This window comes from Scardinius erythrophthalmus, assembly GCF_964197995.2.
Source record: "Scardinius erythrophthalmus genome assembly, chromosome: 1".
Lineage (NCBI taxonomy): Eukaryota > Metazoa > Chordata > Actinopteri > Cypriniformes > Leuciscidae > Scardinius > Scardinius erythrophthalmus.
In genome coordinates, this window is record NC_138221.1 from 11,163,400 (window position 1) to 11,189,009 (window position 25,610).

At 40.8% G+C, this 25,610-nt stretch overlaps 1 protein-coding gene across 1 annotated transcript; it reads left to right on the plus strand.

Moving 5' to 3' along the window:
* The first annotated feature begins 269 nt into the window (after positions 1–269).
* LOC308701850 (uncharacterized protein) lies at positions 270–18,394 on the plus strand. The gene is made up of 2 exons (XM_081384318.1): positions 270–389; positions 16,409–18,394. Exons 1-2 carry the CDS (start codon positions 332–334, stop codon positions 17,497–17,499), a joined length of 1,149 nt encoding a protein of 382 aa, XP_081240444.1. The 5' UTR covers positions 270–331; the 3' UTR covers positions 17,500–18,394.
* The last annotated feature ends 7,216 nt before the right edge of the window (positions 18,395–25,610 follow it).

Below are 25,610 nucleotides of genomic sequence, written 5' to 3' on the forward strand. Positions count from 1 at the left end.
ATTATGAGAATAATTATTAGGTTTATGAATTAAATGAGCATCAGTTACTTTATGATAGACAGACATGATGTCCAGTTTTTATTTACAGATGTGTCATTTAGGTAAAACATTTTTTTTTTTACTGATTTTTGGCAGATCAGCTCCTCCCGCAGCAATCACATCATCAATGAAGCTCCTCCCACTGTAATTCATCATCAGTGAAGCTCCTCCCACAGCAATTATGCAATAAATGCTGTAAATTCCCATCAGCTACAAGTGAAGACGAGCATCAGAGCATCAGGAAGAGCTGAAATCTGCAAAGACTGAGTTTATTAAAGAGGACAGTGAGAACATGAGTGATCCAGAACCCTGCAGAATGAAACACACTGAAGATCCTGAAGAACAAAGAGGTTGGTGTTTATTCTTCATTCATTCATGATGCTGAAGAACATTCATGCTAGAAACATTCAAGCACTTCATCACATTTAAAATAAACAGTTCAACTATGAAATGGGTAAAGATTTTCAACAAATGTTCAGTAGAGAGAGGTTGGAGAAACCTTCATATAGATTGTCAACTTCAGGTCAGATTAGCTCCCTTATTTACACTTATTTTACACCTGGGTCGCCCTTTTTTTTTACATACAGTTGTAACAGTTCTGAAAGGCTGTTCCATTTCTTGTGCTGTAATGCTACTCCCCGCCTCAAGGGGGATCTAGGGAGGTTTCTACGGGAAGGGCTATCCTTTTAAGAGAGACAAGTAAGAGTGTTTAGTGAGGTACTGGCATGGCTTTGAGTGTTTGCTCAACTGAGCCAGATGCAAGAAACCCTATTATGAGGAACTTTATTGGTTCAACAGCTGAATGTAAGTTGTGTATATTTTGTAATTCTATGCTTATTATGTGTCAGTTGCATATTTTGATTTGTGTGAGCCTATTTGTTCAGAGGGTTCATCAACACATGTGGTATCATCCACACATACATTGATAAAGTAACTGCAATAGCCTAGTTAGCATTTACTTGTTCACATAGGATAATGCATTTTATTTTATTTATGCACCTATTGCTAAAAGCACTATATAAATAAAAGTGACTTGACTTAACTAACGTATCAGTTTAAAGTTGTTGTTTTTTTTATCAAAGTGCTATGGTAGGTCAAACTACCTTTACTTTAACATTTTCTTATATTGATAATGTTAATTTCCTGTCATCTCTTGTAATATCTGAAAGCCATGTTTTGGCTAATACGTGTCATTATTAGCAGAACACATTTTTGTGGAAATTTATGTTGGTGCAGGATGATGTTTTACCCTCTTTTTATGAGTCTTTCACATCATGCTTGACATTCTCCATTGTGTCTTAAAGCGGTAAATTCTCAACCGAATTCAAATATCAGGATATATTTTAAAGCGTCCAGACTAATACTGCATTATGTTTCATGTACTTAAGGAAAGATGTACTGTAGTTTTGTCCGAAGTTAAAGTGCAACACAAAGGCACAAGCATTATTGCTGTTAATTTTTTTGTTGTCGGATTATCGTACAGGAGGTCTGTGCATGCTGAATGACACTGTAATAGCAATTTTTATCTCACTTGGAAAAACAGCATCACAGGTGTAAGACAACACTCAAAAAGGCAAAATTGTAATAAAGAAGAAAAAGGCTTTATTCTTTGAGGAATCTTTTCGCAACCGCAGCCACCCAGATGTGAAACAGAAAGCCTAAAGACATAATAAAACTGAGACATTTTATACAGGTTTCTAACATCTTGACCACACCCTTCTGTTAGTGGAATTTTACAGAAAAGACACCTTCTAATTCCCACTGGTTTGGACTGGTTTCTTATCTCCCCCCCCCCCCCCCCCTGAGCAGACTATACTGTTCTTTGATTCTTGATAGTTCAAAAGGCCTTCATTTATGACCTAAATTGCCTCCTGCTAGATTACCTCCTGCTTCCCCTAAGGGGAGGGCAGGGGACCCCACGTTTATTGCTAAACGACCCCTGTATTCTCCTGCCTGGACCCTTTCTCGTGTCCAGGTGCAAGATATTTTATTATCCAGTCTTCCTGTCACTTTTTCAGCTGTTAGAAAAGAAAAACCCCCACAGAAGCACATGGTCAATACACAGTTAAATGAAATCAATAAGTTCAAATGAACAAAACACAGGAACAATGAATTTTTCACCTACAATTCCCCCCTTTTTATCATTCTCTGATAACCAACAAAAAAAAAAAAAAAAAAAAAATTCATTTCTACTTTCTAAAATTAATCAAATCCATTTTACTATTAAATTCTCAAGAAAATACAACAACTTCAAGTTTTCTCTTCACATCACAGTTATACTCCTCATTACTGACTTTCATATACCTGATCATTTTACTTGAAACTTGTAGGAAAATCTGAGATGGAAAAGTTTAGGCTGTTTTTGTAAGGGATAGGCCCTCAATTGTTTAGCAAGCAAGTAAAGATTCATACGAGGCCGGGCTAGTCGGATAAATACTGTCATCGCAACCCCAACACCAAGTCGGACCCTCGGACACCCTATATGAAGGAAAAATAATACTATGGAAAAACTTCATTTACCCTGTATCCGATTTCACAGTTTTAAAATAGAGAAAAGGTTTAAACACAAAATACATTAAAGGAAATCCCTCATTTCAAACCCTTACACTTGTACATCACCTCGTAACACGGGCGACCGCTGCTTTAAACCTTCTGAACACATCATCACTCTTGCAATAAAAAAAACAGAACAAGAAACAGTAATAATAATAATAATAATAAAGGAAAACACAGTAAATAGAACTGTCAATCAATGATATCACATCCTAAACAATCAAAGTTTAGAAAATCCCCTTTCATGATCCCAGAAAGGCAAAAGGAAAACACATTTAACCCATGTCGGCATACACTTCATCACTGTCATAATCATCACCCTGCTCCCCATCAGTTATTGGATACAGAGTCAGTTTCACTGCTTGAACTGGCGCTGCTGTCCCCGCCTTGATTAATCTCTGCACTGAGCTGGAAACACACTTCATAATGCATGGTAAACAAAACAGAATTAATAATCCCATACCCACAATTGGCACGACAGTTTGAATTATTCTGAAAATCCACCCAGACCATGCGGACATCAGCCACTCCATCCACTCACTACCAGCAGCCTGAGGCGGCTCCTTTACAGCTTCTCTCATGTGCTCGATGATATTGGTTAAGTTGTCACTGTAATCAGGAATGTTAAAACAACACGATACTCCCAACATTTTGCAAACTCCACCCCTCTCTGCCGTGAGAGTGTCCAAAACCAATCTATTTTGAATGACGGCTTCGCGAACTAATTTCATCTCATCGTTTATTAGGGTAAAGGCATTTTCTGTGCTATTGGCTATTGCTAGTACCGTCCATGCTAACCCATTGATCTTGTTGATTGCTACAGTTGTTCCCACCCCCAGGAAAATTGACCAACCTATGTTTGCCCCTGGTGTTGTCCACGGGTCTGCCAATGTATATCCTGCATAATTATTTGGCAAAGCATCAGGCAAAATGTTAATATCTCTTTTTTCTCTTTTACCCCCTTTGTTTGGCAAGTACACAGAAGTACCCACATTCATTAAAGCTGGATAGCAACACCCTGACCAGTTCTTTTTTGGCATACGGTGATATGCTCTATCACCACAGACCCAAACTGCTGCAGGTGAACTTTGATACAGTTTACCAAATGGACACTTAAAGGCGATCTCTTTGTCGTTGACGTTTGCTGTGCAATTGTCCATTGTCCCATCCAGCACGTTGATTTTGATCCTGCAATCAGACCACCCAACTTTCAGTGATCTCGGTCTGTTGAAGCAAACACAAACATCTCCCTGTGCGGAGGTTACTCTCAGAGGTGGAATTGCAATCTCAGTGTTGTTGTACTGCTCAACATGATCGCAGTTGTCAGCAGGCTGTTCCGTTGGTGTCCCTCCTCTCTCTAGCTCCACAGCAGCTTTTAGCACATCAGTCATCTGCTGAGGAATCAGACACTTAGTTTCATTAACAGTAGCCGCCACTAGGGGGACAGCTTTCCATGCATGTGACATTTGAAGACACATCCAGCAGCTCGTCTTGATCTGTAGCTCCTCCTTCTGCAAAAGTGCCAGTGCACACGCCTTGTTTCCCTGGCATTTCATCATTGCTTTCTTTACTTCAGGATTTATCTGACCTTTGCCTGTGTCTTCGTCCCCCATCCAGGCCAGTTCTTCTTCAGTAGCCTGTTCGACCTCGGGTGGCACAGGTGACAAGAAAGGTGCCGTCGTTGTTGCTGCTTGTGGTCTGGTTGCCTCGATTACCATAATGTCTATTGTCTCATACCAGTCAGTTTCAGTCAAGTCCAGGGCACAGTAGTACCTGCCTTGGTCAGCACGTGTCGCATGTTTCAATTCCACTCTCATCCCGTATCTGTTGTTACTCATTTTGTCTTCAGCGTACACCTGAAATCTTTCATCGTATTCTGTCCTGTAGTGATGAGCGTATGCTTTTACGTCGGTCCACTTACATGGGCTTTCGCAGAAGTAGAAATGTGCGTGCTCTTGGTTATGTCCATCGCACCCAAGACAGTTCTTTTGGAATGGGTTACACTTGAAAGCCACACTTGATCCCTCCTCTATCGTGATGATGCTTCCGTGCAGTCCTTTCACCAGCTCCACTTCCGTGAATGTGTCTCTTTTATCACGCTGTCTGATGATGCTGTTCAGCACAGATGTTTCAGAACAAATAGTCACTGATATCAAGGTTAAGATGAACGTGCTTTTACAAAGTCCGCACATTCCCGGTATTCTGAATGGATGCCATGGCTTTGAATGATCCATCTTGTCTAATTCTGCAACTGTGTTTTTACCACTCAGAGTCTTATCAGTCTTTGTTGATGTGCAGTGTGCAATCTGATACTGCCTGTGCAATCAGAACCCTCCTTTTCTCCCAGCTTCCTTCTCACAGCTCGTATTCCACTCCGCTTGTTGCTGCTGCTAGAATGTGGGGATCTGTTGCCAGTAAATCTTTACGTTCTGTTAGTTCAATGGTCAATGTCTCTGACTGTACAAATGGCTTTATTCTGCACACTGGTCTCACCACTTTCTCTGAGTGATCTTGCACCTGCTTGTCTTTAGGGCTTATTGTTGAGCTTGCTGCTGTCTTTGGGACTCCTCCTCCTGTTGCTCTTCCGATATGGGCGGAACCTTCCTGCAGTGGCTGGCATGAACCCAAGTCGCTCGTTCCCCGACCTTCACCGCCGTGTACGTGACCAGCAAGACTTGGAACGGTCCTAGCCACCGTTTCGCTCTCCAGCTTTTCCTCCTGAGGTCGCGGATCACCACGTAATCACCTGGTCTGACGTTGTGCAGGAACGTCTCTGCCACCTTGCTCTGAGCTGCCTTTACCTGCACAGAAACAGCAGATAGCAGACACGACATTTTTTTTCAGTAATTCAACATTTCATTCTCACACACATCTGTTGATGGAAGCCGCCTTTTTTCCCCCACTATACCCATGAATGGTGGTCTACCAAATAGAATTTCAAATGGGCTCAAATTCGTTTTTACTCTCTTTCTCATTCTCATGTACATCAGTACAATGGGTAGTGCCTTCACCCATGACAATCCCGTTTCTTCGCAACATTTTGCCAGTTTGGTCTTCACCGTCTGGTTCTCACGTTCAACCGCACCTCCGCTGGCAGCGTGATATGCACAGTGTGTTCTCAGATCGATTCCCAAGAACTGACCCACCTGTTTGATCGTCTCATTGACGAAATGACGCCCGTTATCTGAGCTTATCTTCTTTGGCACGCCCCATCGGGGCAGGATCTCGGTTAGCAGCGCTTTCGCCACTGCCGCAGCATCCTGTTTTGAGGTGGGAAAAATTTCCACCCACTTTGAAAACATATCAACAAAAACCAGACAATATTTCTGTTTTCCACAAGGGGTCAGTTCAATGAAATCGACCATCAAATATTCGAATGGCCCGTCTGGGGCTGGCTGGCTTGCCAGCGGTGTTTTGATGCCCCGTGCAATGTTGTATGCGGTACAAATCACACATTTTTTGCAAAAATTTTCAGCATATATTGTGAACCCTTTGGTAAACCACAATTCTCTCATTTGCATAATCATCCCCGCCTTTGACACATGATCTTTCCCATGTGTCAATCTAGAATAATGCTGGAAAAAGTGGCTTGGCAGGCACGGCTTCCCCCCCAACAGATGTCCATACATCATCCACAAGGCGGCAGCCTGCCGCCTTCCATTTGTTTTTCTCAGCTCCTGTGGAAAAAGACTGCATGCTCTGTAAACAAGGAGAAATGTTGTTATGAAGGTTAATGTCAATTGATACACAGGTGGCGGCGCTGCTATCTGCTGCAGTCTGGGTTGTTGCCGCTGTTTTTGCCGCCATATCTGCTCTGGCATTGCCTGTGGAGATAGAAGTCTTATCGTTAGTGTGCGCTGCGCATTTACAGACTGCAATTTTGTCTGGAAGCAGAATGGCCTCCAAAAGGTCAGATACCAAAGTAGCATTCAGTATGGGTCGACCGTCAGACTTCAAAAACTTCCTGTGTTTCCACAGAGCGCCAAAATCGTGTGTGACCCCAAAAGCATAACGCGAGTCTGTGTAAATCGTCACGCATTTACCAGTCATTAGTCTGCATGCTTCAGTCAGGGCGACTAACTCAGCTGCCTGTGCTGAGTAGTGAGATGGCAATCTGCCAGATTTTACAGTTTCAAATTCAGTTGTCACCGCATAACCTACATTATTCTGTCCTGTTTGTGGATTTTTTGACGCAGATCCATCCACAAAGAGGACATTGTCACAGTTTTCAAGCGGAATGTCTAACAAATCTGGCCGTGGCGTGCATAGTTGTTCGAGAGCAGACAAACAACAGTGGTGCTCTTCGCCATCCTGCTGCGTTGGCAAAAGAGTCGCTGGATTCAGTCTCGTACATCTTTTGACAGTGACATTTGGCATATCAAGCAAAATCGTATGATACCTCAGCCATCGGGCTGTAGACAAGTGTGAGGTTCTCTGCTCCTGCAAGATCAAAGACCATATTACAGCATATTACTGTTATTGGTTGTTATAGACCCCCTTCTGCTGTTGCCGATGCTTTACCAAATTTGATGAAATTTCTAAATGAATTTGATTGCAATGATATTGTTTTAGTGGGAGATTTAAATTGGGATTGGTTATCATCTGTGTCTGATGATTTTAAAAATCATTGTAATGGTTTAAATCTTACACAGATAATAAATACTCCTACTAGACCTAATGTTAGAAATCCTAATAAAGCTACACTTATTGACGTGTTCTTGACAAACACACCTCATAAATACTCCAATGTAGGTGTGTTTGCTAACGATTTGAGTGATCACTGTGTTATTGCAGCAGTACGAAATACAAAACTCTCTAAGACTAAACCTAGAATAATTTTTAAAAGAAACTTGAAGCACTTCTGTGAGCAAGCGTTTTTGCATGATTTGTCTTGCTTTGAATGGGATAGAATTGCATTTATTGATAATGTGGAGCTTGCTTGGAAATATTTTTATGATGGTTTTAGTGGAATTGTGGATAAGCATGCTCCCTTTCGGAGGTTAAGAGTAAAGGGACGGGATAACCCATGGTTTACTCCGGAGTTGGCTAATCTTCTTCGGCAGAGAAACCAAGCCTGGGCTAAAGCAAGGCAATCTGGGACAGATTCAGATTGGCTCAGTTTTAGACAGCTGCGCAACCGCTGCACATTTTGTATCAAAAAAGCAAAATCTGATTTTTATTTAGCAGCTACAACAGAGAACCTAAACAATCCCCGTAAATTCTGGAAAGCATTGAAATCGGTATGCTCCATGAATGCTTACAATGAGTTACCTCCATATATTATCAATGATAAAGCCGTTATATCAGAAAAGCCTGCAATGTTGGATTGTTTTAATAAGCACTTTGTGGAAGCTGGTTCCTTGTTTGAGCGTCAGCTCCCTGTAGGAAATTCAAACGTGACAAACTGTTTGAATTCATCAGTACCACCAACGAAATCTGGGGCAAGCAAAGAGGTATTTTGTCTAAAGCCTTTCTCTGTCGCAGATGTGCAATCAGCTCTTGTTGCTTTGGACCCTAGTAAATCTCCGGGCCCTGACAATTTAGAGCCTTATTTTTTGCGAATAGCTGCTAATTTTATTGCTAAACCAATTTCAATTATTTTTAATCTCACCTTAGTCTGCAATGAGATTCCATTAATCTGGAAATCGGCCTATGTACTCCCTCTTTTAAAGGGTGGTGATTCTGCCCATTTGGATAATTATAGACCGATCTCTAAGTTATCAATTTTAGCTAAAGTTTTAGAAACTCTGGTTGGTGATCAGTTAAAGGATTATTTGCTTTCCAACCACATTTTGTCTGACTTACAGTCTGGGTTTCGAAGGCAGCATAGTACTACTACTGCAACAATGAAGGTCATTAATGACTTTATTGAAGCAGTGGACTGTAAGAACACCTGCGTAGCTCTTTTTATAGATTTATCTAAGGCATTTGATACAGTGGATCATTGCATTTTATTGGAAAAGCTACATAATATTGGTTTTTCTGACCATACTGTAGATTGGTTTACCAATTATTTGGCAGATAGAACGCAGTGTGTTTATTCGGACAATCTTAAATCAGCAACACTGACTGTATCTAGTGGTGTACCGCAAGGATCAGTTTTGGGTCCAATTTTATTTACTATTTATATTAATAACTTGGGTCAAGACATCCCACAAGCTCATTTTCATTTTTATGCGGATGATACCGTTATTTATTGTAAGGCTGCAACTTTACACCAAGCTTTTTCACATCTACAAACTGCTTTCAATCTTGTTCAGGCACAACTGTATCATCTTAAATTAGTTTTAAATGTTGAGAAAACTAAGACTATGCTCTTTTCAAAATCTAAGAAGTCTTTTGAAAGTCTTCCAAATATTTTTAATATACATGGAGAACAGATTGAACAAGTCAAATTGTATAAGTACTTGGGTATAATAATTGATGATCAGCTCTCTTTTAAGTTGCACATTGAAAAACTGGTACAGAAGCTCAAATTAAAAATAGGATTTTATTTTAGAAATAAAGCCTGTTTTTCTTGGAAAACCAGGAAGAGATTGGTTGCTGCAACATTTCTCACTGCACTTGATTATGGTGACCTGCTCTATAGAAATGCGCCTGATAAATGTTTATCTTCATTGGATACAGTCTTTCATAGTGCACTAAGATTTGTGACTGGATGTAAAGCATCAACACATCATTGTACTTTGTATAAAATGACACAATGGCCTTCATTATCAATGAGGAGGCACATTCATTGGCTTATGTTTATTTATAAGTCTATGTTGGATATGCTCCCTTCTTATCTTTGCACTTATATGTCTCGTAGCAACTGTTCCTACAATTTGCGTTCTGGTAATTTGTATTTGTTGTCTGTACCTATGGTCCGTACAGAGCTTGGTAAGAAGGCCTTTAGTTATGCAGCCCCTTCCACATGGAACACATTGCAGATTGATTTGAAGTTGCAAAATTTGATTTCTTTTGGTCAATTTAAACATTACATGAAATCTTTGGAAATAGATGCTATAAATTGCTGTCACTGCTTTTAATATGTATTTTTAAGTAGTCTTATGCTGATTGTTTATGTATGTGTGTTTGTTGTTTATATTTGTTACTGTGCGCTGTCAATACACTGTCATCTTGGCCAGGTCTCTCTTGGAAAAGAGGTTTTAAATCTCAATGAGATAACCTGGTTAAATAAAGGTTAAAAAAAAAAAAAAAAAAAAAAAAAAAAAAAAGACACCGCATGTGGGACCTCTAAGGTCAAATCAGCATAGCCCACAAACTCTCTTGAAGCCATTACGGCCAGCTCAGCTGCCGCCACTGCCCGGAGGCAGTGTGGCAGTCCTGCTGCTACAGGGTCTAGTTTGCTGGAAAAATAGGCTACAGGTCTGGAACGATCTCCGTGTTTTTGCAGGAGCACAGAAGCCATAAAGCCATTTCTCTCATCGACCATTTGCGTGAACGGACGGTCAACGACCGGAAGGCCTAACGATGGAGCCATACACAACTGCCTTTTCATGTTATCAAATGCTATCTCAGCTTCACTTGTCCAAACAAGTCTGTCACATGATCTCAACCCCTTCCCTGTTGTAAGGGCTCGTAGGGGCTGTTCTAAAATGGCATAATTGGGGATAAACGTCCTGCAGTAAGCACACATCCCCAAAAATGACAACATCTGTTTTTTTGTTACAGGTTTTGGGGCTTCTTTTATGCCCTGCACCCTTTTCTGTGACAATGCTTTGCTATTCGGTCTGATAACATGCCCCAAGAAGGTCACTTCCTGTTTCACAAACTGCAGCTTGGAAAGGCTGGCCTTGTGGCCCTCCCTCTCGAGATGCTTGAGGAGAGACACACTGTCAGCCCTGCACACAGCTTCATTCACTGAACAAATCAAAAGGTCATCAACATATGACAACAGTGCTGTTCCTTCTGACAAAGTCAAATTCTCAATACTTCTTCTGAGCGCTTCATTGTATAAAGTTGGGGCCTCACAAAAACCCTGACATAATCTCGTAAATGTGTACCCCTTGCCATTGAAATCAAATGCAAACCAAAACTGGCTTTTCTCATCAACTGGAACGCTAAAGAAAGCATTAGCCAAATCTACCACAGTAAAATATGTTGCATTTTCTGGAATCTGAGTTAGAATGGTATAAGGATTGGGTACCCGGGGGGCGCGAGCGATGATTGCTGAATTCACCGCCTGGAGGTCCTGAACAAATCTCCATTGCAATGGCTCACCTGGGTTCTGTGCTTTCTTTACAGGAAAAATGGGGGTTCTGACAGGTGAATCATTGCAAGGTCTAATTACTCCCTCCTTCAGCAGAGCATCAAACACTGGTTTTATGCCCTCTATTGCCTCACGTTTCAAGGGATATTGCGCTTTACATGGTCTGAAATCAGATTTTGGTGTTATCACAACTGGTTCACATCCCTTAATGAGGCCTACGTCATATTTGGTTTTTGCCCACAGGTTTGGTGGTATTTGTACCAAAGAAATATCGATTTCTGAAGCAGAAATACCCCCCTGTGCTGTCACATTTTTCCCAATAGCAATCATGTCTCTTTTGACCTCAAGTTTAAAATCACAGTTTGACTTAAATGCCCCCACACTCTTGCTCTCTGCTGTGTGTGTGTCAACTTTCACCCAGTCTGTGGCTGATAAACACTTTTTCACAAACAGCCCTACATCTCTCCATTGCTGGCTTATGGCCTTCGAGACAGATAAGTGGCATGCAGTGTTCTCCGTCATCAGATAGCAAGCCTTCTGACTGTCAGACAACACTGCAGACAACGCACACACATTCTCTGTCCAGAAAATCTTGTCAAATTTCACACTCTCATCCTGCACAGCAGTAAACCACATTTTCTCAAAATCTGAATCACGTTCGGCCACCACATGTGAAGTACAATGCATTTTCTCATTTGTCATAAACTCTGTATTGACTGGGTTTGTGCGATTCTTTGCCAATTTCAAAATCTTTTCTGCCCCATCAATATTTGTAACCTGCCAGACATAAGCCCACTTCGGCTCAATTTTAGTGCAAGTAATTTGTGATGTCTCCTCTATGCTAATTCCATACTGATCGGCACAGAGAGACAAATTTAATTTACACATTAGATCACGGGCCATCAGAGGTGCGGGACAGCCGGGTGACCAAACAAACTCGTGTTTGAAAAAGCGTCCACCCTCCGTTTCGCACTCTAACGGCTCGGTTAACCGGTCAGAAATCAAATGGCCTGAGGCTGAAGTGCTCTCAAACACTTTTCCGGTTAAATTCGGAATGCATGGTAAATCACATGGTCGTAATGTTGACAGGCTCGCTCCAGAATCGACTAAGAACTCAATAACTACCCCTTTGACCCGTAATGGATAAATAGGCATTTCAGAAAACCCTGCGCTTTTGTACAATCTCATACACTCATCATTCACAGCTTTGTTCACAGTTTCATCAGACACACAAAGTGGTTTGCAAGCAGTTTCTTCATTGCAAGAAGCAGAAAAAGAATCAGTGTATGTGTTTGTGTTTGCGTCGTGTGTGCATGTGTTAGTAAGAATATTTTCACTTCCCTTTGCTGTAGCCAGAGATCCGCCACCAAGAATCGAACTCTCTCCGTCCCGCTCCCCAGCCCCCTCGTTTCAATCAGCATTCATGACCGGACACGCGGTGCTCCAATGCCCTTCCTTCTTGCAGAATCTACATTTTGTACAGTCTCTGATCATGTGGTCATTCGTTGCACAAATGTAACAGCTCCATCTTCCCCCAGCAGCTCTTCTTCTCTGTCCTTTTCGATTAGCGTGGTTTGAACCGGAACTTTCAGGCTTATTGGGTTGTTGCGATTGTTGTTGCTGCACAACTACCATTGTGACGGGATTTTTCCTCCCGCTCCTTTCTTCGATGTCTCTTTCGGCGTGAATGGCGTGTTGCAGCATTCTGTTCAGACGACCGTCTTCCCAGCCTACGTAGCTGGTTTTCGCTCCCCTCCTGATCTCGGGTTTCAGACCTTGTAGGAAATAGCCCATCAGATGTTTCTCCCACGTGCTTGCCTTTGTTCCCCTGTCGCCTGGTTCAGTTATGCCACTGTACTTTGCAAATGTCTCAAAAAGTCTGAAATAATAGCTTCTCACCGTCTCGTTCTTTTCCTGGACGCACGTGATTTTTTCGGTGTCCACACGCGCAGGGAAAGCTTCTATGATGTGCTTTGAGAAGTTTTCCACTTCGTTCCTGTACGGTTCGTTGCTGACATGGTCCCAGTCGGCGTGCACTCTTCTAACGTCTGTTTTTGTCAGCTTGCCAGCCACTTTGCCCCAGTTCGCAGCGCCCATTCTTATCGTTAGCAATCGTTTCAGTTCTTGTGTGGTGGGGCTGAATTCCCTACACACTGCGAGCAGTTCGCTGGCAAAGTTCTCGCCCGCGTCTCGCGGATCTGGCAGATGTGCCATTGCATCCTTCATGTCTGACATAGTCCATGCTCTGAAAACTAGCATTGGGCCGTCCGTGCCCGCAACTTCAACCATCGGAGCAGTCACATTCGACACTTTAACCTTTGCCGCTGTGAAACTGACCTTTTCTTGCTTCATTTGTGATCTTGTGAGCCTTGGCAGACCGCTTGTCCCCGGTCTATCGTCTTTCGGGGTGTCCGGAACTGTCTTCCCGGAAACTTCCCCCTCTCCGTCGTCTTCGCTGCTTGCCGCGGCCTGTGCTGAGGAGTCTGCCTCCCCCTGCTGTACTGGCGGTGCTGGTAGCTGTCCCTGAAGCCTTGCTGTTACCATTTGTGCAACTCGCTCTGCGGTCTCCGCCTCTGCTTGCGCTGCTCTTGCCTCTGCCTCTGCTCGCGCTGCCTCTGCTTGCGCGGCTCTTCGGTTGGCTTCCTCCAGTTCGATTCGCGCTCTGTCCTGTGCCAGTTGTTCTGCGGTTCTCGGGGGTAATGGAGAGCGGTCCAGATCAAGATCGACCTTTAGGGCCGAAATCTCTGCCACGGGATAGTGATTTGTGTTGTACGCTGGTGGCGGAGCTGTTGCCACCTCGGACACATGTGGAAAAGCACATACATTCGGTTCATTAGTAGCATTCTGTTCCAATGGAACTGTTTTTACACACACAACATTCTCAGCACTAAATGCTAATTCTTTTTGTATTTGTTTTCGTTCCCGTCTATCAGCTTCTTCTACCCAACACAATATAGTCGTTTCGCAATCCACACAAATATGCTTGACACGCATACAACAGCTTCTCTGTTTTCCTGCGTTCTTTTCCACTGACTCTTTCACGACATTAAGTCTTATTTTACTCAATGTTCCCGCTTCAGGGAAATCATGATATTTGATCAGTTTCTGTATGTCAGTCATACATTTACCACCATAATTATTTCTCATTTGACAGAAAATTGGTGTATAAAAATTATCTGTTTTACTGCTTGATGATCCCATTTTGGCTGAGTTTCCCTTTTGGATTTCACAGTTCGACACGTGCCTTACAGTATCTGTCAAACGTCTTCGACAGACCCGATCTTTTCGTCACCCCAAGATCGGTCGGGTTTCAATTGGTAATTACGCTCTACTCAAAGTTTTCTCACGTGCGCTTTGCGCTTAATTAACTGACATAAATTTTGAGCAGAACACAATCACTCACCAATTTGTGATTATCTGAATCACGGTGGATCCCCGTCCACTAACGAGCCAAGCGTGGCAGAAACCGGTCTGAATCTGTCAGATCGATTTCTCCCTCAAAATCAATTTGTGATTAACTGAATCACCAATCACCTCGCTCGTACCAAAAGCAGAACTCAGCCAACATGGTTCATGTTCACCCACAATTATCAAATTACACTTAACTTCAATAAAACAATTTGCCGTGTCTTACCCAGAGATGCTTTTTCTGTTTCTCCCGCAATCCGCGGATTCTTTATAGTCCTGGTGGGAGCTTCCTCCAATGGTCCTGAGTGCGGGGTTTTGCCTCTCTCTCTCGTAATCTGTTGAGTTTCTATCTCAAACCGTCGAGGTATGAGACGGCCGCCTGTTGCTGCCGAGGTCGTGCACTTTCCCGTCAAATCCGCTCTCAGGACCAGGAGAAGAAGCGTCCGCACAGGATCCTACTTCTGACACCAGCTGTAATAGCAATTTTTATCTCACTTGGAAAAACAGCATCACAGGTGTAAGACAACACTCAAAAAGGCAAAATTGTAATAAAGAAGAAAAAGGCTTTATTCTTTGAGGAATCTTTTCGCAACCGCAGCCACCCAGATGTGAAACAGAAAGCCTAAAGACATAATAAAACTGAGACATTTTATACAGGTTTCTAACATCTTGACCACACCCTTCTGTTAGTGGAATTTTACAGAAAAGACACCTTCTAATTCCCACTGGTTTGGACTGGTTTCTTATCCCCCCCCCCCCCCCTGAGCAGACTATACTGTTCTTTGATTCTTGATAGTTCAAAAGGCCTTCATTTATGACCTAAATTGCCTCCTGCTAGATTACCTCCTGCTTCCCCTAAGGGGAGGGCAGGGGACCCCACGTTTATTGCTAAACGACCCCTGTATTCTCCTGCCTGGACCCTTTCTCGTGTCCAGGTGCAAGATATTTTATTATCCAGTCTTCCTGTCACTTTTTCAGCTGTTAGAAAAGAAAAACCCCCACAGAAGCACATGGTCAATACACAGTTAAATGAAATCAATAAGTTCAAATGAACAAAACACAGGAACAATGAATTTTTCACCTACAACACGTTTTTGGATATCATGGTGTGTGCATAAACGTGTGTGAAATGCCTGCTAATTAAAACACTTTTTGTTCTTAAATTGGCTCATTCTTACTGTTGAAATTGAGAATGATGCGTTTTTCCAAGAGTTAAAGTCATCGGTTAATGAGTTTTTCTTGGAGTGGGTGGGTTTTGGTGAGCTTTTGAGCTGATGCTGTGGCAGAAACAGCCGAGTGTTTTTATATTCATCTCAGAGTTCGTACAACTTTTTGAGAGTTAAATTTAAAGTTCTTAATATTATCCCATTTAAATGTTCTTTTTAATGTGATGACCACAAATATACAAATTAGGTTTGTACATGTAAAATGTTTATTCCAAGAATTAAATGTAATATTATTAGTTACTGCATTTTTTAATGCAAAACAATAGTAGTTTTATGATTGAATTACCTTGATGATTAAATATATCCCCCCACCCTAACCTAAACTAAACCATAAATACTTAATTGGAATTAAATTACTTTCTGCACCGAAAAGACAGCATGCAGGAAAGCTTCTACCACACCATTGGATTCAGACGTTGGGACAACTGGTTTGACCTGCATTTAAAAAATGTGTCTCCTTTCTGCTATCACATCGGGCTCATTTTTACATCCTTTATCTTCATATTTCTATCAGGGACATGATGCCACCTAGTGGTGGTTTAATTGTCATATTTATTTATCCATGACAGGCCTGTACCGAACAAAACACTCAGCAAAATAGTTTTTAATTATTGTTATCGGAAAATTCCTAACAAATATCGAGAGATAATTGTATTTCAATATTGCACACCCCTTGGCACTATTGTATAAATGTTAATATCACATAAAATAATTCTGTAATTAATCAAATATATTTAGTATTTCTCACTTCAGAAACGCGATTTGTGCCTTAAATGTCTTGAAAATAATAATTGAAATATCAATGTACCTCATTCATGCAATTCATATGAAAACAACACCAGAATTATAATATTTTATAGTAGTCGTCTACTAGTACTTTCTGCTATTACATCACGGCTCACTTTCATATTCGACTCTTCGAATTATTGATGTGCTGAAAATTAAATTAAACCTTTTTCTTTTGTGTCAGACCTGATGGAAGTGAAGGAGGAGCGTGAAGAACTGAGCGAAGTGAAGGAGGAGAGTGAAGAACTGAGCGAAGTGAAGGAGGAGAGTGAAGAACTGAGTGAAGTGAAGGAGGAGTGTGAAGAACTGAGAGAAGTGAAGGAGGAGAGTGAAGAACTGAGCGAAGTGAAGGAGGAGAGTGAAGAACTGAGTGAAGTGAAGGAGGAGAGTGAAGAACTGAGTGAAGTGAAGGAGGAGTGTGAAGAACTGAGAGAAGTGAAGGAGGAGAGTGATGAACTGAGTGAAGTGAAGGAGGAACATCATGTCAAACCTGGAGAAAAACCTTTGAGTCACTCAAAGACTAAAAATACATTTTTAAAGAAAACAAGAGCCAAGAAATCTTTCACCTGCACTCAGTGTGGAAAGAGTTTCACAAACAAACATAAACTTGAGTGTCACATGAGAATTCACACTGGAGAGAAGCCGTTCACTTGTGATCAATGTGGTAAAACATTTGTTGTGTCATCAAACCTGAAGAGACACCTGAGAGTTCATACGAAGGAGAAGCCACATTCATGTTTTGTGTGTGGAAAGAGTTATTCACAGTGGTGGCATTTACATAAACATCAGAAAATTCACACTGAGTACGTGTGCTTTAAGTGTGGGAAGAATTTTATGACAGCTCAACAATTAAAATGGCACCACAAAATTCACACTGGAGAAAAACCTTATAAGTGTTCACACTGTGACAAGAGATTCATCCTGTTTGAAAATCTGAAAACACATGAGAGGATCCACACTGGAGAAAAACCTTACAAGTGTTCTCACTGTGACAAGAGATTCAAGCAGTCAACAGCTCTGAAAACACATAACAGGATCCACACTGGAGAAAAACCTTACAAGTGTTCACACTGCGACAAGAGATTCAGTCAGTCAGCATCTCTGAAAGCACATGAGAAGATCCACACTGGAGAAAAACCTTACAAGTGTTCACACTGTGACAAGAGATTCAGTCACTCATCATCTCGGAAAACACATGAGAGGATCCACACTGGAGAAAAACCTTACAAGTGTTCACACTGTGACGAGATTCAGTCATTCAACAACTCTGACTAAACATAAGAGGATCCACACTGGAGAAAAACCTTACAAGTGTTCACACTGTGACAAGAGATTCAGTCAGTCAGCAACTCTGAAAACACATGAGAGAATTCACACTGGAGAAAAGCAGCGGAGAGAAGCCGTTCACATGTGCTCAATGTGGGAAGAGGTTCACACAATCATCATCCCTTAAGAGGCACATGAAAATCCACACTGGAGAAAAGCCACACATGTGTGTTCAGTGTGGAACTAGTTTCAGACACAAATCAACTCTTAAGCGTCACATGAGAGTTCACACTGGGAAGAAGAGACTCAGGCTTTCGCTCTGAAATCACTTCAGCTTCTCATTCTAAAGAAAGACTATTTAAAGACCATTTAACTGTGATCAGTGCGGTAAACAGTTTCATTGGGCGTCAGTCATGAAGAAACACTTGAAGATTCACACAAAGGAGAAGATTCATTAATAAATTACGGCAGAAAAGACACGGCAGTGTGTGTTTCAGTGCAGAAGTCCTTTACTACAGAAGATTAATTGAAGATCCCCAGAAACTTCACACTGGAGAAGGCCATAAAACAGATTTTTGTCTCAGTGCATGTATTGTTTTAGTTTGGCAGTGCCGCCGCTAGCTTAGCTTAGCATAATGAATGGAATCCTTTGTTGCCAGCTAGCATGTCGTGAGTAAAAGGTATGTTAGAGACCTTAGATTATTTTGGTTTTGGAGTATACTTTAAAAAAGCTATTCAACCACTGTACAATGACTGTAACAGCTCAGTTAAGTTATCATATGAAACGTCATCCAGGTTTAAAATCAATAGAGGTATCCAACAAGGCTGTCCCATTTCACCGTTTCTTTTCTTTCTTGTAACACAAACCATGGCCTGAAATAATAATTAAAAAAAAGCTATTGAGTGCCTTAATATTTTCTCTTCTGTATCTGTTTTTTTAAACATTAAAAAAAATGTTTGTTATTCCATTTGAACACATGTAATCATAATAACATACTTGGTATTCCAGTAAAGGAGATAGTAGATTATTTAGGTATTAATATCTGTAAAGATCAAAAACTGAGAAATAATTAGCATTTTACACCAATTATTAGGAAAATTAAACAAAAATTAAACTCATGGTTAATGAGAGATCTTTCATTAAAAGGAAGGATATTATCCAAAACTGTAAAAATTTATAAAAGAGGTGGATATTTTGTTCAATTTAATTTGGAAGCACATTATTTAAAAAAAAAAAAAAAAAAACAGTTTTATGCTAATTGCGTATTTACCGGTAAGAACAAGTGGATAAAGAACTCTGCTTGAACTCTGTAAATAAGGTTCCGATATCATAAACAGCAAACACTCCCATGAGCAAAGCATGGTAGAGCGAGCCTTTGACATGCTGAAAACACAAACAATTGAAAGCATGAACAGAAATAAATGTACATATTTGTAGCAAACAAATAAAATTTCCTCAGTCTGTTGGCGCCAATGAAATGAGCTTTAAGTGTCAATTTACAGGAGATCTGAAGACATCAGCATAATAAATGAGGTGAAAAAAGGAACTATTGATGTTAAATATGGGTATAACTAGCCTATTTACTGCCCTAGTACAGGAGTTATCACTTTAAAAGTATGCATGTGAATACAATGTGGGACAATGGTCTTCATCATCACAGTATGCCAGGGTTCACCAATCTAGGTCCTGGAGGGCCGCTGTCCTGCAGAGTTTAGCTCCAACCCCAATTAAACACACCTAAACCAGCTAATCAAGGTCTCACTAGGCATACTAGAAACTTTCAAACAGGTGTGTTGGAGCTAAACTCTGCAGGACAGCGGCCCTCCAGGACTGAGATTGGTGAACCCTGCAGTATGCTAACGCTGTGAATCTGATGCGAGGGAATCGTCATAATGCAGATTGAGGACTGTTATGATCCAGTGTCACATGCATGTGAGCCAGCGCTCATACCTGTATTTACATCCTGTTTTCGGTTGAAGTCCAAAGTAGTCGATTGTCGAGTTCATGCGCGTGATCATGGGTAACTAAACCTATGCGCGTGAACTTGACAATCGACTACTGTGGACTTCGACTGAAAACAGGATGTAAATACAGGTAGGAGCGCTGGCTGAATTAACATCATTTTTATTCATATCTTTCACATCTACTGCAGTCAGATTTACCCGTGTTCACTCTGAAGGAATCACTCACATGGCTGGGCACTTGTAATGACACATCAAGGATGTTAAGAGGCTAAGAGCAGGTTTAAAGTTTGAAGTAATTGAAGTCAACATGGGTGCAAATTTTAAAAAGAGGATAACAAGTATAGGCAACACCGATTTTTCTCGTTGTTCTTTGTACTGACAGCACTCCAAATTTACAAAAAAATTAGCTCAATGTTAAAATTGACCGAAGTTCTCCTTTAACAAATGGGACTTGCAAAGTGCAGGGTTTTTCCTGCATAGAGAATTATGAGGCGGTTGCCTCCGTCAAATTTCATGCTGCCTCCGGCTCTCAACAAAACTCGGACAGACGGTCATGGTCAGATACACTTTTTCCACTGTGACGGCTCTGTTGCGGTTACCGCTCGTGTCCATTCTCAAACCGCATAGTGCTGTGCGGATAATCCACGGGCGGGCAGGTAAAAAAAAAAAATCCAATTATTCGAGGGTGGATGACAGATAAATCATTATGTGTTGAGTTTAATAAAGACACGAAACTCTCATCACGGTAAAACGCAATGAACATATAGTTAAAATTAAGTCACTTGCATTTTAGACGCAATCACTGTTTTTGTTCTGTTTCAGCTGCGAAAATAGTTCATAACAAAGATCACAGCAGAACCATAGCGCATCTCACAGCAACACTCCTGATGATTACTATCACATTACTGAATGATTCAGCATTTTGAACGAATCGGTTGAGTCAAAGATTCAATTACCTATCCACAAGCTGTGTCCCAATGTGAAGGCTGCATCCTGCGAAGGCTGTGTTTGAAGGCCGTTTGCGTCACAGTGGCGCAACGAAGGACGTCCCAATTCAATTCTGCATCCTTCGAAGGCAAGGCCAGGCAAGTTTATTTATATAGCACATTTCATGCACAATGGCAATTCAAAGTGCTTTACATAGAAGAAATTAAAATAATAAAAAGAAATAAGAATAATTAAAAGAGTTTAGAAAAATTTTAAATAAAATACAGTACAGATAGTCGGACGAGCATTGGCACAGTGCTCATTCAGTAAATGCATAGCTAAACAGAAGTGTTTTGAGTCTGGATTTGAATGTGACTACAGTAGGAGCATGTCTGATCTCCTCTGGAAGCTGGTTCCAGCTGCGGCTGGCATAATAGCTAAAAGCGGACTCGCCATGCTTAGAGTGAACCCTTGGTATTTCTAGCTGATATGATCCTAGTGATCTGAGTGATCTGTTGGGTTTATATTCAGTGAGCATATCTGCAATGTATTGAGGTCCTAGGCCATTGAATGATTTATATACCAGTAATAATACTTTAAAATCAATCCTAAATTTAACTGGGAGCCAGTGTAAAGACCTGAGGACTGGTGTGATATGTTCATAATTTCTGGTTCTGCTCAGAATACTGGCGGCAGCGTTCTGTATGAGCTGCAACTGTCTTATGGTCTTTTTGGGAAGGCCAGTGAGGAGTCCATTACAATAATCCACCCTGCTGGTGATGAAAGCATGCACAAGTTTCTCTAAGTCTTGTCTGGAAACAAAGCATCTTATTCTTGCAATATTTTTCAGATGATAGTTTGCTGATTTAGTTATTGCTTTGACATGACTACTGAAACTACGGTCTGACTCTAGTGTCACACCAAGATTCCTGACTTGATTTTTAGTTGTTTGACTCCTAGAGTGAAGGTATGCGTTCACCTTGAGAACTTCATCTTTGTTTCCAAACGCTATGACTTCAGTTTTGTCTCTGTTTAACTGAAGAAAGTTTTGACACATCCAACTGTTGACTTCATCAATGCATTGGCACAGGGAGTCAATGGGGCTGTAATCGTTAGGCGATAGGGCTAAGTAAATCTGTGTGTCGTCTGCATAGCTGTGGTAAGCATGTCATGGATGTCCACTCAGACTTATGATCTCCTGTACTCACATAATAACCTCTCCCATCTAAGTATGACCTGAACCATTTTAGGACTATCCCAGAAAGCCCCACCCAGTTTTCCAGCCTATCCAGAAGTATGTTATGATCGACAGTGTCAAATGCAGCACTGAGGTCGAGTAGTACCAGCACTGATATTTTGCCTGAATCGGTATTTAAGCGAATATCGTTTATTATTTTTATGAGCGCTGTCTCTGTGCTGTGGTGCGGTCGGAAACCAGATTGAAAATTGTCAGAGTATCCATTCGAGCATAAGAATTTGTTCAGCTGATTGAAAACAACTTTTTCAATGATCTTGCCTATGAAAGGAAGATTTGAGATCGGCCTATAGTTGCTTAATATGGTCTTATCCAGATTGCTCTTTTATAAAAGTAAATAAAAGTAAGGTGCATAGTCACTGCTTTCCTGGTGCTCGTGTTTCTGAAATCGCTGCTCACGTTCCCGAGATTCTGAACGAGCGCGTCGGAATTGTGGTCCTGCACGCGGGAGGGGCCGACATCAGGCTGCGCCAGACGGAGGTTCTGAAGAAAGACTTCAGGAATCTGATCGATACGGTACGCAGCACATCGCCTGATATAACGATTATTGTGTCAGGACCGCTTCCCACGTACCGACTAGGTCATGAAAAGTTTAGTAGATTATTCGCGCTAAATGAATGGTTATTGTCATGGTGCAATGAGCAGAAACTGCTCTTTGTAAATAATTGGAATCTGTTTTGGGAGCGTCCTAGGCTTTACCGTGCTGATGGCTTACACCAAAGCAGATTCGGATCGGATCTTCTGTCAGATAACATCTCCCAAATGTTAAATACCTTTTGACTAGTAACCAAAAGTCCAAATCATATTCTCTGCTGCACCAATTTAACTGATATAAATAGTGTAGAACATTGCATAGAAACTGTGTCTATTCCTCGTTTAGTGAGATCAAATAATAAATCTACTGCAGGATCTAGAAAAAATCTAATTGTTATTAAACCAGAAAATGTTGCTATTGGTAATCAAAAACAATTTCTAAAGCTAGGTCTTCTAAACATTAGATCACTCACACCTAAGGCAGTTATTGTAATTGAAATAGTCACAGATAATAGCTTCGATGTACTTTGCCTTACCTGGCTTAAACCAAATGATTATTTCGGTCTAAATGAGTCTACTCCATCAGGATATTCCTATAAGCACGAGCCCCGTCTGAATGGTCGTGGCGACGGTGTTGCAACAATCTATAGAGATTTTCTCAATGTTACTCAGAAAACGGGTTATAAGTTTATTTCATTTGAAGTACTTGTACTAAATGTTACGCTCTTAGATGTTCGAAAAACATCCCTATTATCTCTAGCCTTGGCTACCGTATATAGACCGCCTGGGCCTTACGCTGATTTCCTAAAAGAGTTTGCAGATTTTCTCTCAGACCTATTAGTTAACTTCGATAAAGCATTAATTGTTGGAGACTTTAATATCCATGTAGATAATCAAAATGATGCGTTAGGGGCTTTGTTTACAGATTAATTAAACTCCTTTGGGGTCAAGCAAAACGTTAACCGGACCAACTCATCGATTTAATCATACACTCGATTTAATTATATCACATGGAACCGATCCAACCGATATAGATATCATTCCACAAAGTGATGATGTCACTGACCATTACATGGTAACTTGCATATTACGTACTCCTGTAATATATCATGCTGCGCCGCATTATCGATTAGGCAGAACAATCCTTCCATCCACCATAGATAATTTTTCAAATAGCTTATCGGATCTGTCTCAGCTGCTCAGTGAACCCAAACAAACAGATGAACTTGAGGAATTAACTAGCACTATGAGCACCATTCTCTCTGGATCATTGGATATTGTTGCGCCCATTAGATTAAAAAAGGTCAGAGAGAAAAGTAAAGCACCATGGTAAAACAATACTACGCGTGTTCTAAAGAGAGAAACCCGTAATTTAGAGCGTAAATGGAAACAAACTAACTTAGAGGTCTTTAGAATCGCATGGAAAGACAGTATGTCACGTTATAAAAAGGCCCTAAAAGCGGCCAGGGCTGAGCATCTCCGCAAACTAATAGAAAACAACCATAACAATCCTAAGTTCTTATTTAACACCGTGGCGAGACTAACAAATAAACAGATGTCTCCTGAACAAAATATTCCATTACAGTTTAGTAGTAATGATTTCATGAAGTTCTTCACTGAGAAAATAGAAAACATCAGAACCACAATTGTAAACGTTCAATCCTCAATCGCGCCTTATAATTCAGCCTCAATTATCACCCCGCAAGAACAATTACAGTGCTTTACAACTATAGAACAAAAAGAGTTAAATAAACTTTTTACTTCATCTAAAACAACAACATGTTTACTAGATCCTATACCAACTAAACTATTGAAAGAAGTGTTACCTGTAGTGGAAGAGCCTCTCCTCAATATTATTAACTCGTCTTTATCTTTAGGTTATGTTCCAAAAACATTTAAACTGGCAGTTATAAAACCTCTCATTAAGAAACCACAATTAGATCCGAATAATCTAGTAAATTATAGACCCATTTCAAATCTACCTTTTATGTCTAAAATACTAGAAAAAGTTGTGTCCGCTCAACTGGGCTCTTTCTTACAAGAAAATGACACCTATGAAAAGTTTCAGTCTGGGTTCAGGAGGCATCATAGCACTGAAACTGCGCTCGTTAAAATCACAAATGATTTACTTTTAGCTTCTGACCAAGGCTGTATCTCAATATTAGTTTTACTTGATCTTAGTGCTGCGTTCGATACTATAGATCATACAATACTCTTAGATCGACTACAAAATTATACTGGTGTTCAAGGACAAGCATTAAGCTGGTTTAGATCGTATTTATCTGACCGCTACCATTTTGTTTATTTAGTAAAACTCCAGTAAACTATGGAGTGCCGCAGGGATCTGTGTTAGGCCCTCTATTATTCTCAATATATATGCTGCCACTTGGAAATATTATAAGGAAACATGGAATTAGTTTCCATTGTTATGCTGATGACACTCAAATCTATATTTCATTTCCACCTTAGAAACATTGCTAAGCTACGTAATATGCTATCTGTTTCTGATGCAGAAAAGTTAGTTCATGCATTCATGACCTCGAGACTAGATTACTGTAATGCGTTATTAGCCGGTTGTCCTGCATCCTCAATAAACAAGCTACAGTTAGTCCAAAATGCCGCCGCTAGAGTTCTAACTAGATCAAGAAAATATGATCATATAACACCGATTTTATCATCACTGCATTGGTTACCTATAAAGTCCCGTATTAATTACAAGGTATTGCTACTGACTTATAAAGCCCTAAACGGCTTAGCTCCAGTCTATTTAACGGATCTTCTATCGCCCTGTAATCCATCGCGCTCTTTAAGGTCACTAAATTCGAGGCTTTTGGTCATACCTAGGATATCCAGATCCACCAAAGGAGGGAGAGCATTTTCACATTTAGCACCAAAACTCTGGAATAGCCTTCCTGATACTGTTCGTTGCTCAGACTCGCTCTCCCAGTTTAAAACTAGATTAAAGACGCATCTCTTCAGCCAGGCATTCATATAATACTTTTAATCTTACAGTTAAATCCGACTTCTAGTTCATAAACGCCAGAGGAGAACTGGCCCCCAACTGAGCCCGGGTTCTCCCAAGGTTTTTTTTTCTCCATTAGGTCACCTGATGGAGTTTTTCGGTACCTTGCCACTGTTGCCTTTGGCTTGCTCAGTTGGGGATATTTGGGGATATTTAATTTAATTAATCAATCAACGATACTATTGATCAGCATTACCAAACGTAGACGTTCCACTAGAAACAAACATTGATGTATTGTTCTAATTTATTACTGTGAAGCTGCTTTGATACAACCTATGTTGTGAAAAGCGCTATATAAATAAACTTGACTTGACTTGACTCTTTTTCAGGAGGGGCTTGACAACTGCAGTTTTCAGGGAGTTTGGAAAACTCCCAGAGAGAAGTGAGGCATTTACCACTTCTAGAAGATCTGCTTGT